The sequence below is a fragment of the Sus scrofa genome, chromosome 4, assembly GCF_054392235.1.
Source record: "Sus scrofa isolate SSC_HxYL_T2T_F1_AM1 chromosome 4, Sscrofa_HxYL_maternal_Yorkshire_Landrace_v2.0, whole genome shotgun sequence".
Classification (NCBI taxonomy): domain Eukaryota; kingdom Metazoa; phylum Chordata; class Mammalia; order Artiodactyla; family Suidae; genus Sus; species Sus scrofa.
Genome location: NC_139386.1, coordinates 114,868,669 through 114,885,186, shown reverse-complemented (window position 1 = coordinate 114,885,186; position 16,518 = coordinate 114,868,669). Strand labels below are relative to the sequence as shown.

At 54.9% G+C, this 16,518-nt stretch overlaps 1 protein-coding gene across 3 annotated transcripts in view; it reads left to right on the top strand.

Annotated features, from left to right (window-relative positions):
- Positions 1-12,127, top strand: part of PROK1 (prokineticin 1) — a 48,980-nt gene extending 36,853 nt beyond the window's left edge. Inside the window, 3 exon segments of one of the 3 annotated variants that reach the window (NM_001172586.1) lie at positions 6,980-7,051; positions 9,614-9,739; positions 11,871-11,990. In NM_001172586.1, coding sequence (NP_001166057.1) covers positions 6,980-7,051; positions 9,614-9,739; positions 11,871-11,990 — 318 coding nt within the window. 3 annotated transcript variants of the gene reach the window in all.
- The last annotated feature ends 4,391 nt before the right edge of the window (positions 12,128-16,518 follow it).

Below are 16,518 nucleotides of genomic sequence, written 5' to 3'. Positions count from 1 at the left end.
GAACCCAGCAGGGAGGTTGGGGCGGAGGGCACCCATGCTTTGCAGCTGCGCAAGAGCTTTGAGCATCTTCCCCATGTTGAGTTATGAATGGGTAACTTCCCAGGGTGCTTGTGGGAGGGCAGGTGTGGGACCTGTGCTCTACTGTCAGCCCACGGGTGCCTTCCCTCTGGGGGAACGAAGCAGCAGGAGGAAGGCGGCTCCTCTGGGTGGGGTGGCCTGCGTGTCTGCAGAGTCTGCCGGGGGCGGGGGCCATGCGTCTCGTTATTGTGGTGTGGTTCTGGGCATTGTTCCTGGACTCATAGCTCCATCCTGTGTCTCAAGACCCCAAACTCTTCAGTGAACTGCGGACTAGTCTTTATTACATTCCTTTTGCTTAACTGGCCAGCCTAATGCGGTTATTTCCAACTAGGAACCCTGAATAGTAGGAGCGGGTTTAGGGCTGAGAGGGATAAAGGAGGCTGGACAGGGACGTGTGAGGCTGAGATGCTGGGTATCAGCACGTGACGTCCGTCGAGCTATTGGCTAGATGGGCAGGAGACAGGTGGCCTGGGTGGGGACAGGGCTGGATCATCAGCACCCAGGTGGCCACCCTGAAGCTTTCTGGGGTGCATCTGGAGAGGCAGGAGGCTAGTGAGCGTGCAGCTCCAGGGCACCCCTGGGGGAGACTGAGAAAGGTGAGGTGTGGGGAGGGGGCTGGAGAAACGATGTCGTGGAAAGAGAGGATTTAAAGAAAGAATAGGTGCCTGTGTCAACAGCCGCAGCCTCGCAGGTGGGATGAGGACCAGGGATGGCGCTTTGCGTTTGGCCTTTCGGGGCAAAGAGCAGCTTGGAGGAAGTGGTTTTGCTGGTTTAGTGGGAACAGAAGGGAGGCTGGAGAGGGTTGAGGAGAGGACAGGAGAGGAGGAATCTTCAGGGGAAGGTCCGCCTTTCTCGAGATGCACTGTGCAGGGAAGAAGAGGCCCCAGAGGAAAGCCGAAGGAGAGAGCAGAACCACGTTCAAGGGCAAGTTCAAGGGCAGCAGCCATGAGCAGGGAGCTTGCCACGTGGATGGGGTCCGGGTGACTGCAGGTGATGAGGCCAGGCTATGGGGTGCTTCTTCTTAGGTACTTGCTACTGTCTGAAACATTGTGTCTTCTCTTGGCTGCACCTTCCTTCTGTAGAATTAAGAGGTCTTGCCATCATTGGCAACCCGGCTAGACAGCGGGCATGGAAGTGGCTTGGTGGAGACAAGATTCCAGGACTGATGGGAAACTGGTCCTCGGTTTTTGTTTGTTTGTTTGTTTGTTTGTTTTGTTTGTTTGTTTTTTTAATCCAATGAGTTCTGAAGATGAGGCAGATGGGGGTATAAGTTGTCTGTGGGTTAGCAAGACTCAGGGGCTCGGCTTCTGGTCTCCTGGATCAGAAGCTGGTTCACCCTGCAAGCCCTCTGTGTGGGGACAGAATTAGCCCTGCTGTTGTGTCTGACCCTGCATGCTGCTATCTGCCTGCTCTAGCTGGCTGCTCTGGCTGCTTCTGCTGCTTCTTTCTGGTGGTTTTCCTCCCGCCTGTGTGTCAAATCTGAGGTTCTCTCTTTGGACCCCACACCTCACTAAACTGAGTTGTTTCTCCAAGTCTCTTCACTTAGCCTCAGGGACTTTTTGAGTGACTTTTTGCCACGGGCCCTTGGAAGCCTGTGACTCCCGCTCAGAAGAATGTTTAAAATGTATAAAATAAAATATAGAAGTTACAAAGAAGATTGCATATACTGAAATACAGCTATAAATATTTACATTACAAACACATTGTGAAATTACCATTGTGGCTCAATGGGTTAAGAACCCGACGAGTATCCATGAGGATGCAGGTTCCATCCCTGGCTTGGCTCCGTGGGTTAAGGATCCAGTGTTGCTGTGAGCTATGGTGTAGGTCGCAGATGTGGCTCGGATCTGGCATTGCTGTGGCTGTGGTGTAGGCCGGCAGCTGTAGCTATGATTCAACCCCTTAGCCTGGGAACCTCCACATGCTATGGATGCGGCCCTAAAAAGAGGAAACCAACCAGCTAACCAACCAAATTTGTGATATGTAATATATATGTCCTCCCCCTTTTTTTTTTGGCTGCTTCTGTGGCATGTGGAAGTTCCTGGGCCAGGGATGGAGTCTGAGCCTAGCAGTGACAATGCTGAATCCTTAACCCTAGGTCACCAGGAAACTCCATGGAAATGTAGGTCTTTATTAATGTATTAATAAATAACAGCCTGGCAGAAAGCTTAGTAACTACCATGATTTCAATGCAGTGATGGGCAGAACTATTCTCAGCAACAATAGCAGTATGGTATAATAAAATCTCTAATTTCTCTTGGCGACAACGATTTAGGTACTCTGAATACTTCCGTGTTTGTGGCCTACAAATAGAGTGGGGAAAATGAAAATTCAGTTAATAGTGAGAGTAAGGATGCAATTGTTTTCTCTACCCAAGTTTATGGATCCTCTCATTTCTACTCATGGACTTCTTGGGGAGCTGCAGCCCCAGGTGAAGGCCCCCTGGTCTGGATGCTTGAGGTTCCGTTGTTTAATTGCTTAATTCTTTCGTCATTTCTTTCTTGAGTCAGAGTCAGCTAGTCAGCTCTCGTTTAATCATTAGCTGCTCGTGAACCACTAAGGAATTGTTACTGAAGTCGTCACACGTGTCACACTCAGGTAGGAGCAGTGTGGCGTCTGGACACCCCCTCCCTTTCTGGTTTGCAGAGCAGTGGCCTCAGGGTGGAGCTGGAAGGGGCCTCAGACCCTGTAGGAGTTAAAGTTATCCCATGTACGAGGACAGATGACCTCAGGGACTGTGCCAGGTCAGGGCTACCTGGGCCTGCACGTCTGTCCCTGGGCTTTTGCCTATGCCCCAGGGAGTGGTCCTTGCTCACCACACACACACACACACACAGATACTCACAAACAGACACATACAGACACAAACAGACACACACACATAGACACACACAGACACAGACGCACACAGGCACACACACAGACACACAGACACACGCATACATGGCTGTATACACAGCCCTGCAAAATGGTGACACTGGCACCATGGCACTAAAGCAGACAAGCGGGGGCCCGGCCCACGTCACCAGGCAGCTCTCCCCCATGAACACCCTGTGGACACCCGCCCACCCCCACCAGCTCTCCCCGACCGTGAGGGAGCGAGTCCAGCATTAACACCGTCTCCACCTCCCGCTTTCACCACCGTCCCCACCTCGGACTGCCTTCTCTGCTCTCGGTCCCGCCAGCGTAGTTCAGCGCCCTCCTGGCCTCCCGCCATGAGCCAAAAAGTAACTCAGTCTGGCTGGCACGTGCTGAGGATGCTGGTGAAAGCCACCCATGTGTGGGAACAGGGGAGCTCTGTGTTCCGGAGAGAAACTGGACCCTGGAGCCAGGAGCAAGGAGCCTGGGCCCCGACACGCTGAAGGCGCTCCTTGAACCTCTGCACGGGAGCTACGGGCGGGTCAGGGACCCACAGCTGCCCAGCGGCTCTTCTGGGATTTCCACCAAGTCACCATCTACCTCTCCCCTTCCTCTAATTAAAGTGACTTTTCCTCAAGCACCAGTGTTCAGGAGACATAAAATGCTTTCAATCAACGTTATTGGTCCTGTTGCAGCAGTATTTCCTGCTATGGTTCTTCAAGCCACTAGGGGGGCTAATCGGTTTTGTGTGTTGGGGGGAGGGAAGGGGGCTGGGACTAGGATGTAGAGGTGGAATGGGGGTGCTACCTGCTGATCAGCTGTTATCTAACATTATCTCTTGGAATGTGGCCCGCATCACAGGGCTGCCTCTGTGCCCCTCCCGGCCCCCCCCCCAGCACCACGCCACCTTCTCTGTCTGTAAGTTGATGGTTGGTTTGGTTTCTGGTTCTCCTGTCATGTGCCTGGCTCAGTGTCACAGTGTACAGGTGGGTTGTAGACACAATATTATTATTATTTTTTTGAAGCACCTGTGGCATATGGAAGTTCCCAGGCTAGGGGTAGAATTGGAGCTGCAGCTGCCAGCCAACGCCACAGCCACAGCAACGCAGGATCCGAGTTGCATCTGCAACCTATACCTCAGCAGGCAGCAACGCCGGATCCTTAACCCATTGAGTGAGGCCAGGGATTAAACCCGAGTCTTCATGGACACTAGGTGGGTTCTTAACTGCTGAGACACAAAGGGAACTCCATAGACAAATTATTTTGATTCTTACCTCACAGGAGAATTTTGTAAGAATGAAGACAGGACCCTCTTTTGAAAAAAAATTTTTAAAAAATTTTTTATGGCTGCATCCATGGCATATGGATGTTCCCAGGCTAGGTAGGGGTCGAATTGGAACTGCAGCTTCCAGCCTACACCACAGCCATAGCAATGCAAGATCTGAGCTTCCTCTGTGACCTATATCACCGCTCACGGCAATGCTGGATCCTTAACACACTGAGCGGGGCCAGGGGTTGAACCGCGTCTTCATGGATGCTAGTTGGGTTCATTACCGCTGAGCCACACTGGGAACTCCAGGCCCATCTTTTTATGATAGGAATTACCAGTGGTTGCAGATGCTCCTGTGTGCCAGGCATTGTGCTGAGCACGTCGCAAACATCATCTCGCTTAATTCTCCACAAGCAGCCAGGGATCCTTTTAAAGTCTAAGGCACATCCTGCCCCTCCCCTGCTCCAGCTCTCCCAATGCGCCCATTGCGCTTGTTGTTGGGACCAACCTTGTCCTGCACGGCTGTCAGGACCCGGCCCCCGGCTCCTGCTCCAGCAGCATCCCCTCCCTGCCTTCCCCCTTCGCCATGCTCCTTACTGCTCCTGGAACCCTCTGAGGAGGGCCTGCCACAGGGCCTTTGCACGATCCTGCCCCCTAGGCTCTGCCCAGCTTACTCCTTCACTTCACCAGACTTCTCAAGTGTCTTCTTGGAGAGACCCTCACCCCATTTAAAATACCACCCTGGAGTTCCCTGATGGCGCAGCCAGTTAAGGATCCTGCATTGTCACTGCTGAGGCACAGGTTCGATCCCTGGCCTGAGAACTTCCTCATGCTGTGGGTGTGGAAAAAAATAAATAAATAAAGTACTAACATGGTCGTGCTCTGTTGTCTTCCGTGCCTTCCTTTTTAACGGCACTCCTCATGTCGAGCCATTTAATAATAAATCTGTTTATTTGTCTATTTTTTTTTTTTTACTTTTGTCTTTTGAGGGCTGCACCTGCGGCATATGGAGGTTCCCAGGCTAGGGGTCCAATCGTAGCCGTAGGCGCCAGCCTATGCCACAGCCACAGCAACACCAGATCCAAGCCACACCTGCGACCTACACCACAGCTCATGGCGACACTGGATCCTTAATCCACTGAGCGAGGCCAGGGATCGAACCTGTAACCTCATGGTTCCTAGTCGGATTTGTTTCCGCTGTGCCACGACAGGAACTCCTATTTGTCTATTACTTGTCTCCCCCCCAGGAGGGCAGGGATGTTGTTTTGTTCATTGCTCTGTTTCCACAACCCAGAAGAGTGCCTTCAATATGGTGGTTGTGAATAAATATGTAATCAGTGGATAAATAAATGGACGGATACTCACCCAAGCCCAGGATGCAAATGCTACTCTTATCCCCATGGTAGAGATGAGAAAACTGAGGCTGAGAAAGATTCTCATTGTTCTCAGGGTCATGAAGCTAATGACGCTGGGATCAGAAGTCAGGATGCCTGCCTTGGGGGTCTCATCTGGGCGGCTGTGCTCACTTCTCATAAAAGCCTGCCAGTGTGTCTACGTGGGAGCCCTAGTCCCCTGAGACATGCCAAGAAAAAAGGGTTTGGTGACTCCCTCTATTCAGAAAATACTACAAATTGCATTTTCCTGCTTGGTGTTTCAAATGCTTGTTAGCATATGAAAGGCCCTGATAAGTCCTGCAGTACAAAAGCAGGTGGAACTGTGCAATCTGTGTTTCCCAAAGCCTTGAGTGTGGGGATCTTAGATTTCCATATTTCTGTGCATAACACCTATTAGCATGTTGCAGAATGTGCCTTGGACAATAATGGCTTTTGTCACTGTGGAGAGAAGCCGATTGTCTGATAGCGGGCCCTAAGAGCTCTCTGGGTCGGCTGGCATGGGAAGGTCTGGGCCAAGTCCCTCCCCACACCACCCAGCAGAAAGGGCCGTGTCCGGAGTCACCTTCCCTAAGACTGGCTCTGAGCCCATCGTGTGTGTTGGCCCCTGGGTAAGGCCACTCTCATGCTCAGCCTGTGTATCAGCAAGGCAGCTGCGTGGCTCCTGGTACCTTTTAGCTGCAGCCCAGCCCAAGCATGCTTTTCCACAAGGACCTGGGAGCTGGCTTACCTTGTGCCCTTTGGTTCCTGTGCAAAGTGACACTTGGGGCAATTCCTTGTGTGCTTCCCAGGGATATCAAACCCACAAGCCTGGCCTTGGTTTCTCACGGCCTCATGTCTCCCCCTTGGAATTTTAACTTTCTAGGGGACCAGGGACACTGCCTTCTCACTGTGTCCTCTCTGCCCCCCAAATTCCATGCTGAGCCGACAGTCAGGACCTAGATTATTCTTGTTGGCTTGACCGTGAAGGAACTGATGATCCTGTGTGTTGCATGGTCTGTGCGGGGAAGGATAAATGACGATACTGCAAATCCCTTAATTTATTACCAAAGCCCTCCCCTGCCCCAAGCAGAGGAGGAGGATGCCCCAGAGGCGGAGGGGACCGTGCAGTGGATCACCACGTCCTGAGAGTCGGAGTGACTGTCACAGCGCCGATGGCTCATCTTTATTGGTTTCGATGGCGAGTCGATGTCATTAGGGATTCAGGTCTCATCTCCATCTCTGAGATCATCTGAATAACACCGTGGTGGGGAGGAGATGGGAGGAGGCGGGCAACCGGGATCAGGTGGTATAAACTGGGGGGGGAGAGCCTGGCCTTGCAGCTCGAGGAGGAGTGCGAGGCCCCAGGAGCCGGCAGCGTTTGTCTTCACCCCAAGCGACCATGAGAGGTGGCGCGCAGGTCTCAGTCATGCTCCTCCTGGTGACCGTGTCCGACTGTGCTGTGATCACCGGGGTAAGTCATCAGACGCTCTCTGCACCCCGGGTCTCGGGCGGATGGAAGGGTCTGCCTGGGAAGGGAGCCAGGGGCCCCACAGGACCCGAATCGAGGGTGCAAGGAGCCAGCCACCAGACAGCACTTCCAAGAGGACTTTCACATTCGCCGAACCTCGCTTTGCCAAAGGGGATCTGCTTTTGAAAAACTGTGTGTAAATCAAATTCTGCTTTCAGTGCCTTAGGAGAGCATTGCAAATTCTGACGTTACGACTTTTGGTCACAAGAGGGTTCCGATTGTGCAATGATGAACTCTTTATTATACAGTAGATTAGCACCCCCTCATTTCTATTCAGTGTCCTTTTTGGTTTTGGTATACGGTCTGGGCCACATGTGAAGCGTAACTCACATGGCAGATTGACTTCGTTAAAGGCAGTGACCTTATTTAGCTTCTCTTGGTTATGTTTAACCTCTGCTTTCTCTACTCCTAAGAAAGCCTGTCTTGAAAGTCTTTTCATTACAGGTTATGTGCTTTCACTCTGTGCCCAGTTCTGAAGGGAATACGGGCAGTGTCAGCATTTGGCTGAGTGACCTGCAGCACGTGTCAGATAACGCGTAGACCTCCCGCCACACCGTGGGCATCTGAGCACCAGGGCGGGCACCCTGAAGCACTGGAACCACTGTGACTGTGGTTCCCTCTCAGAAGTTTGGCTTTTCCCGGACCCACCCTCCCCTGCGCACATGTTGTGTGTCATGGTGGTGGGACCACTCTTGTCCAAAAGGAAAGCGACGCGCTTTAAGGGCTTTCCAGATAAAAGCCACTAGGAAAAAAAGGGGGAAATTCACTTTTGTTTCAACTTCCTTCAACTTTTTACCCAGAGAAAGGCCAAAGAGTTCCTGGGATTGGATTCATTTGAATTCACGGAAAGGAAAACTTTGTTCTTCTCCCTTTTAGAGGAGAAAGGCTGAGTTTCAAAGAAGAGCAAATATCAAAGGCACGTCAACGCTTTGGAGACGGAGCGCATAAACACAAATGGCCCAGCAGAGCGGTGCCTCATGAATGTAAACCCCCGAAGGCTGGCTTCCTTCTGTGTAGCTTGCAGAGCAGGAGGGTGAGAGGAGAGGACAGAAGCCACGGTTAACCCGCAAAGGGGGATGGGACCAGCAGGTTGCCCCTGGTCCGAGTCTGGTTCAGAGGGGGTGGTGGGAGGCAGGTCTGAGATGGGAAAATATCTTCCTAGTAAGGCCTCCAAGTCGCTCTTTAGAAAGCACAGCAGAGAGGAAGCGAGGGTAAGAAGCAGCGCATGACAGACCCTAGACCTTATCAAGAGAGGTGAGACCTCTCCCTCCATGCTCCGGGCCCTGCTGCTGCCTCGGGTCTGACTCTCCGGAAGAGGCTGGATCCCACCATCCTCACCCTGCCCTGCTCCCTGGACTGTGACCAAATTCCCTCCACCCAGAGTGGGACAGCGATATGGTACCAGGGGGGAGAAGGGTCCAGTGGGGTCTCCTCGGCCCCAGCTCTGAACTTTCAGGGCCCGGCTGATGCGTGAGATGTAACCTTAATAGGCAGGAGACTGGGGTGGCCAGGTGGCTGACATCTGCACCTCCTCTAGGTGACGAGCAGCCCTGGCGTCCCCCACTTTCCTCCAGGGGCTTGAGCGCATGGGGAGGGGGCGGGGACGGGGGAGGGGGCGGGGACGGGGGTGGGGGTAGGTCTGCCATTTCCCACAAGGCAGCCAGAGGGCGCTCCCTGGCCTTGTGCTGGAGAAGAGGTTACCCGAATCCGGCTCGCAGCTTCAGCTCAGAAGAAAAGTCGCTAGCCCCTCTGGAGGTGGGAAGGCTAGGTGCCTCTCCGGGTGGCCCCCTGCAGCCTGGAGCGGTTCAGTTCTGTTTTCCCCAATCCAGGCTTTTGGTTAAAGTGGGCTTGTGTGGCTTTACAGATGGCACTTTCTAGAAGGTCACTCAGCCCTGCTCAGGGAGCACTACCCAGAGGGGACTCTCCCTCTCTGAGGGGTGGGGGGTGGGGGAAGCCAGGCCCGCAGAGAAGCCTTGGGGGGAACACTTGTCAAGGGGCACTGACCCCTCAGAGGAAGCTGGGCTTCTGGCATGGGCAGTGGGGACGGGGTGGGGGGGAGCCCTCACCTGGGCTGCCACTGGGTCAGGCCTGGCAAGTCCTGTCCACTGAAACTTAACCCTGACCCCCTCGGGATATTGGGCCACTGGGGCCTCCCCCTGTAAGAATTCAAATGAATTCAGTTCCACCAGCATCCACTGAGCATCTCCTAGTGCTGCAAAATTCCCCTCTTCTAACCTCTACACTTGGCACAAGGCGACAGCCTCCCTCCTGAGTGGCCTCTAAGGAGCTGGGGGTGCCTCAGATCCGGGGCTGCTGCCCCGCTGAGCCCTGAGCGTCCTGCCGTGAGGGGAGCAGGGGCACCACTGCAGGGCCCTGCGGGCCCATGTGGCCGAGGCCTGGGGGCCGCTCTCAGCATCCTTCTCAAGGGTTTTTGGATATCCTTGCCCTTCTGGTTTCTCTGGAGGGCGCTTCTGGGCACTAATGGCCCTTTGTCTTCCCCCACAGGCCTGCGAGCGGGATGTGCAGTGCGGGCCGGGCACGTGCTGTGCGGTCAGCCTGTGGCTGCGCGGGCTGCGCCTGTGCACCCCGCTGGGGCGGGAAGGAGAGCAGTGCCACCCAGGGAGTCACAAGGTACGGTGAGCCCGAGCTGCTCTGGACCCCAGTTTTCTGACTCCAATCCAGGAATACATCACTGCCTCCTAGCTTTGGAGGGGCAGCTGGGGTCCCAGTCACACAGCCTGGAGACCTGGGTCCCCAGCTCCTCATCTGCCCAGGGGTCTTGGGCAGTTAGCACGACGGCTCTGGGCCTCAGTCGCCTCACATGTGCAACGAGGGGAGCCGTTTCCCTCTGAGCTGATAAATTCAGATTCTGAAAGGCTCCTCAAAGCCCTTTGCTCCAAAGGATGGTGCAACGGGATCAGTGGTGTCTCTGCAGCGCCAGGACACAGGGTCGATCCCCAGCCCGGTGCTGTGGGTTAAAGGATCCAGCGTTGCCAAAGCTGTGGCGCAGGTCACAACTGTGGTTTGGAACTGATCCCTGGCCTGGGGACTCCATACACTGTGGGTTGGGGAAAAAAAAAAAGGAGGTGAAATAGGGACCATAGAAGAGGTTCCCATCCACAGCTGGGTGGGGGCGAACCTGTCTGGGGGCCCAGGCACACACTTTAAGGAGGCCCACCCTAGGCACCCAGCCCTGCTCCCTGCGAAGCTCCCAGAAGCCTGAGAAGGGCTGTAGGGCCTCCACTTGTGAATGTCAGGCTGATATAGCAGCAACTGTGGGACCCAGGCTTGCACCCTGTTCCCCGGGCTTCCTGTGGTCCAGGCGTCCTTCACCCTCCTCCTAGGAGGACAGCTGCCCCCGGGAGCAGCCTCCAGCTGGTGAGGAGGTGCCAGGAGACGGGTGGGGCAGGGCAGGGAGCAGTCCTCGCGGTCTTGGGCTGTGTGAGTCTATCCCCAAGGGTGCAGCAGAGGCAACGCAAGCAGAATCTTACTACACCCTTCCGACTAAGTGCTCTTTGCAAGTTTAAACTTTTTTTTTTTTTTCTTTTTTTTGTCTTTTTGGGACTGCACCCACAGCATGTGGAAGTTCCCAGGCTAGGAGTTGAGTTGCAGCTGCAGCTGCCAGCCTATACCACAGCCACAGCAAGGTAGGATCTGAGCCGCATCTGCAACCTGCACTGCAGTGCATGGCAACGCCAGATCCTTAACCCACTGAGCGAGGCCAGGGATCGAACCCACATCCTCGTGGATACTAGTTGAGTTCGTTACCACTGAGCCACAGTGGGAACCCCTAAACCTCTTTAGGTATATAGTGTAAACCTCTTAACTATATGTGGTGGGAACTTTTTTTTTTTTTTTTTTTTTTGTCTTTTTGTCTTTTGTTGTTGTTGTTGTTGCTATTTCTTGGGCCACTCCCACGGCATATGGAGGTTCCCAGGCTAGGGGTCTAATTGGAGCTGTAGCTGCCAGCCTACGCCAGAGCCACAGCAACGCGGGATCCGAGCCGCGTCTGCAACCTACACCACAGCTCACGGCAACGCCGGATCGTTAACCCACTTAGTAAGGGCAGGGACCGAACCCGCAACCTCATGGTTCCTAGTCGGATTCGTTAACCACTGTGCCACGACGGGAACTCCTGTGGTGGGAACTTTTAATAGCCCATTTTATGGATAACAAACTGAGGCTCTGAGAGGCTAAATAACCTGCCAGTTGTCACACAGCTGGCAAGTGGCAGACCTGGGATTTAGCCCAGGCTGTCTGACTTGATCTATGCCCCTAACCCCTCCTATTCAGCCCCTGAAGGAAACCGCAGTGGGTCAGCCCTGCTCTGGGTGGCCGTCACTGGCAGGGACAGTGTCCTGGGCAGCTGCACCCCCGCACCCAACACAGCCTAATGGATGAGCTACAAGTGATGTTCCGTCATGAATGTGGGTGTGAGTTTGTGAGCAGGCAGGCACTGCCAGATCAGCGGGGGGGACCGGGTGAGCAATGTGGGGGCTTGTGGTGTTTTTGGTTTGGGGGTGGACAGCACTGTACTGTGGCTGATCACATTGTGTCAAAGCCAGATGGCCTGGGTTCAAATCCTGGCTCCTCCGCACACGGGCTGTGTGACCTTGGCATGTTGCTTAGCTACTCTATGCCTCAGTTTCCGCCTCCATAAAAGCGGTTATCGCTGTTCTGGGGTGGGGCTGATGAGACACCGGCCGGGACTGGGCCCGGCTCCCTTTGGTGACGGTGTGGCCCTCTTCCCTTCTCTCCCCAGGTCCCCTTCTCCAGAAAACGCCAGCACCACACCTGCCCCTGCCTGCCCAACCTGCTGTGCTCCAGGGCCCTGGGTGGCAGGTACCGCTGCTCCGCGGACTTGAAGAATATCAACTTTTAGGAGCTTGTCTGGCCTCGGGACACCTGCCAGGCCCTGTTTCTGGGCACAGCCTGGGGGGTGGGGGTGGGGGTCCTTTTTCTTTGCGGGGGGGCTCCTTCATGAACTTTTATTTCTGCCTCTGGCCCGGCTTCCTGCCTGTCCCCGCACTGTTCTGTCCCCACTCCCTGCGCCGCCTGCCTACATGCCTCCTTTCTACTGCATACATGTGCATGCACGCAGACACACACCGCACAGTGACACGGTCCACCAAGCCTGCCTCGCAGGGTCCCAGCTGGTGGCTGTGGTCCTGGGAATAGCCTGACTGGATCTCTGCACTGCTCAGCCTGCTGGAGAAGCTGGAAGTAACAGGAACGGAGTCTTTGGTCTGGTCTCAGAGGCCCCGCCTCTCCCTGCCAGCAGGTGCAGGAATCCAGGAGCTCCTGGAAGGTGTGGGGAGCCTCGGGTGGCTGTGCCAGTCAGCCAGCCGCCTGCCCACTGGGCCAGAACTGCAGGCCTCCCAGGCCTCTTCCAGCATGGGGACCAGTGAAGAGAGAGGCCCCCAACCCACTGCCTCCCCACGAAATGCAGGTGGTGGTGGTTCGGGTCAAGAGCCGTTGACATTTTAGGAGGCAATGAGGGTGTCACCTTCAACAGCTCCCTTCTCAAGATTAGCCCCTGAGATCCTGCCTGTGACCTTGGCCTCTGGCTTTGCCCAGACTGGGGAGGGATGAGGAGGGAGCCGGCAGGACACTGATTGCAAACACGGGAGGCAACTCCCATCAGGGCCTACAGCCAGGCTGCACGTGCCCCACACCGACAGGGCATCTTCTCTAGGGAGCGCAGGCTGCCTGGAGTTCAAGGCCGTCTGTCTGGGCGGTGTATCAACGAAGCACCGGCCTCTCTTAGCCTCTCCCATCTGGACGCTGCCCGAGACTCACCCAGGGCGGCCTGCCGATGCTGGGAGCTGTGCACACAGAATAAAAGCACGAATGAGGGGCAAGTGGCCGTGGTGTTCCTGCTGTCCTGAGTGGGGACCTGGGGAGGGAGCAGGACCGCAGAGGAGAGGGAGGCGACGGGTGTTTCTCCTCCAAACTGCACCCATTTTTCAGAGAAAGTGGATTTGGAGTCTCTTTGAATGAAAGGTGGCAGGAGTTCGGCTGGCTCCAGGAGGGGCTGGGGGGTGGGGGTTGTCGAGGCTCCGGCAGGCTGCTGGGTTGGAGGTGGGAAGGGAGCTGGGAGCTGGCCAGTGGCTGGGAAGGCCACTGCTGAGATCCGGATGAGTTGCGGCTCCCATCTCTGCCATTCGGTCCCTTTTGTTGAGTGCCCAAACTCGAGGCCGCCAGATGGACACGTGTGGGTGAGAAAGTCCATATCGGGCGGGGCTGATGAGGCCCTGAGCCTGTGTCTGAACCAGGGATGCGGGAGCAGCCCCAAGTGCCAAGCTAGCGGCCCGTGACCCCTCTCTCCTGCACCTCCTCATCTGGGAAAATGCACAATGTGAAATGAAAGCACGTTGTGTCCTCTGGGTTCTCAGAAGCCTTCAAGAAGACTATTGGTTCTGAGGCCCGAGGGGCGGCTGCCCTCGTTACTTGGCCTTGACCCCGTCAGAGCTCTGCCCAGGGGGTGCTCAGGACAGGCTTCACTGCAGGACCCACCCAGGCTGGTTCTTTGACTTGGGCTCCGTTGACAGACACTGGTGCCTGCTCTGTGGACCGGCCCTCTAGCAGCCTGAGAGTCACTTCTCCCGCAATTTTCAGGCTCAGGTACTAGACGTAGAGTTAGCTCCTCTTCGTGTCCAGGAGTCCAGTGTGCCTGGCCTCTCCTGTGGCTCTCCAGGTGCTGCCAGGCCGCGCTGTGAGTGGGGTCTTTCCCCGTCCTGTCCCCTCTGCAGGCAGAGCCAGCCTGGGTGAGGTACCCCTGCAGGCCTCAGTGCAGAGAGGTGGGGGTGGCTGTAGGCACCGGGCCCTGTGGTGGGGGGCTACTGACACGCAGCCTCTGGCCACCCTCTCTAGGGAGCTGGCTGATCTGCAGACATGTCAGGGGCTGACCCAAGCCTTTAATTTAACTGGCTGATTCTCTCTCTCTATTATTTAATTTTTTTTTTTTTTTTTTGCTTTTTAGGGCTGCATCTTCATCAGATGGAAGTTCCCAGGCTATGGGGTCGAATCATAGCCACAGCTGCTGGCCTATGCCACAGCCACAGCAATGCCAGATCCCTGACCCAATGAGCAAGGGCAGGGATTGAACATACACCCTTGTGGATATTAGTCAAGTTTGTAAGCCGATGAGCCACAGCAAGAGCTCCCCGATTCTCATTTTTTTACCCCAGAGTTTCGAGGAATGGATAATTGGTCTCTGCTCCAGTTTCCTGCTGAGAGAACACAGGGGAGGCTAAGAAAAGTGTCTTTGTGAGAAGTCTTTATATTCAGGGATATATTGTTCATAAATATAAAAACAATCAACTTATGAGAATACTATATTCATACTAAGAATGTATTCTAGAAGAACTAGATTAGAATTAGGTGAAATGGACACTCCTTCAAGAAGTGGGTCTGACAGCTTGACCTCTGGTAGTTGCTGCAATGCTTCCTTCCCAAATTGTGGAGTCTGGTGCCATCTAGTGGCTAGAGTGGGGATGGCATGGGAAAGATGAACGCCTTAGAGAGATGCAAGCTCTCAAGGACCAGTCCCCAGACATCCTTAGTGTTAGATTCAATCAGAAGCTTAGAGAGACAACGTTTCCACCTGTGGCAAGAGGTCTGCCACCATAGGGAGCACAATCTAAATGCTTTATTGCCCCTTTGGTTCTGGTCCACCCTACAAACGTCTTTCCTGGGAAGCCTATGCCATCATCCTGTGAGACATCGCCTCTCAGGACTTCTCCAGGATTAGGAAGGTGGAGGTGGGTGGGGGCCAGAGGAAGATGGCTGTGTGCACCAGGGCACAGCAGGGGAAGAGCTGCTTCTCTCCCCAGATCATCTTCCCTGCTGGGCATGATGGCTGGTGTTGCCACCATCCCTTGACACTGAGTCTGAAGCTCAGAGATGGTCTAGATTCTTCTCCCTCCTACTGTCTCTTCTCCCCAAGATCCTTGTCACCAGTCTCAGTTTCTTTTACCTCTTAAACATCTCTCAAGGAGTTCCTGTCGTAGCTCAGCGGAAACAAATCTGACTAGTACCCATGAGGACACAGGTTTGATCCCTGGCCTCACCCAGTGGGTTAAGGATCCAGGGTTGCCTTGAGTTGTGGTGTAGGTCACAGACTCGGCTCAGATCTAACATTGTTGTGGCTGTGGTGTAGGCAGGCAGCTACAGCTCGGATTCGACCCCTAGCCTGGGAACCTCCATATGCTCCAGGTGTGGCCCTAAAAAACAAAAGCAAAACAAAACAAAAAAACCTCTTGACCAGCCGTCCCTGTGTCTGAACCCTCATCCCGTCCAGCAAGGTCCGTGGCAGCTGCTTCCCATCTACTCTCTCTGCCTCCCGCTTCCCTTTAAGATCCACCCCTGTATGTCCACGAGTCTTCCTCCTAGGCCACCTTCCACAATGGCCTGGTTCTTTCCTGAAGAAAATTCCCCAGTGGCTACTCAGCACCCAAGGACAACGCCCAGCCTTGCAGACAGAGAGGAGCCTCTCGTGGCCTGGTCCTGCCTCCCTTTCTCTGCCTCTCCCACCCTCCCCCCTGGGCTGCCTGGCTTCGGGACTGTCTCAGTGTGTGGAGGCTGCCACGCGTGTCACTGCCCTGGCTGTTCCCTCCGTCGGGAAGGCTCTGCTTTCCTCTGATGCCTGGTGACTTCGCCGCGTCCTTCAGATCAACTCAAATGCCTCCCCCACCTCCACCTGCATCCTTCAACAAAAAGTCATCTGGGGAGTTCCCACTGTGGCTCAGCTGGTTAAGGACTGATGTCGTCTCTGTGAGGATGCAGGTGCAATCCCTGGCCTCTCTCAGTGGGGTAAGGATGGCATTGCCGTGGCTGTGGCATAGGCCTCAGCTACAGCTCTGATTGGACTGCTAGCCTGGGAAATTCCACAAGCTGCTGGCGCGGCTGTTAAAAAAAAAAAGTCGTCTGGGCCACACCTCAATCACCGGGTTGGCACTTGCTCTTCGAAAGCACCCGTGTCTGGATCAGCCTCTCCCACCGGAGAAGGAAGGGCAGAGTCTGGGTCCCAGGGTTGAGTGGCGGGAGCCAGGGCTAGAGCAGCTGCACAGCTAGAGGCGGGGGGGCTCCGAATAGGGTGAAATCCCATCCACTCCTTGCTCCAGCCCCGCTGGGGACCGTCCCTGGCCTCAGAAGCCGAAAGCCACAGAGTCACTGCAGAGAAAAAGTTTTAGGTGGCAAGGGCTCACCTTCCCCTTGGCCCCCTGAGGCCTTTCACACACACTTGCCAAAGAAAGGGCCTCGTGGGAGCCTGCAGCCAGCTACCAGCCTGAGCACACAGTGCCTGGGCCTTAAGAGGTCCACTGGGCCCAGGCCACTGGAGGGTGTGGGCCTCCGTCCAGAAGGATCTCTCTTGTCTCAGCCCCTGCCTCCTTGAAAGGCTCTACTGC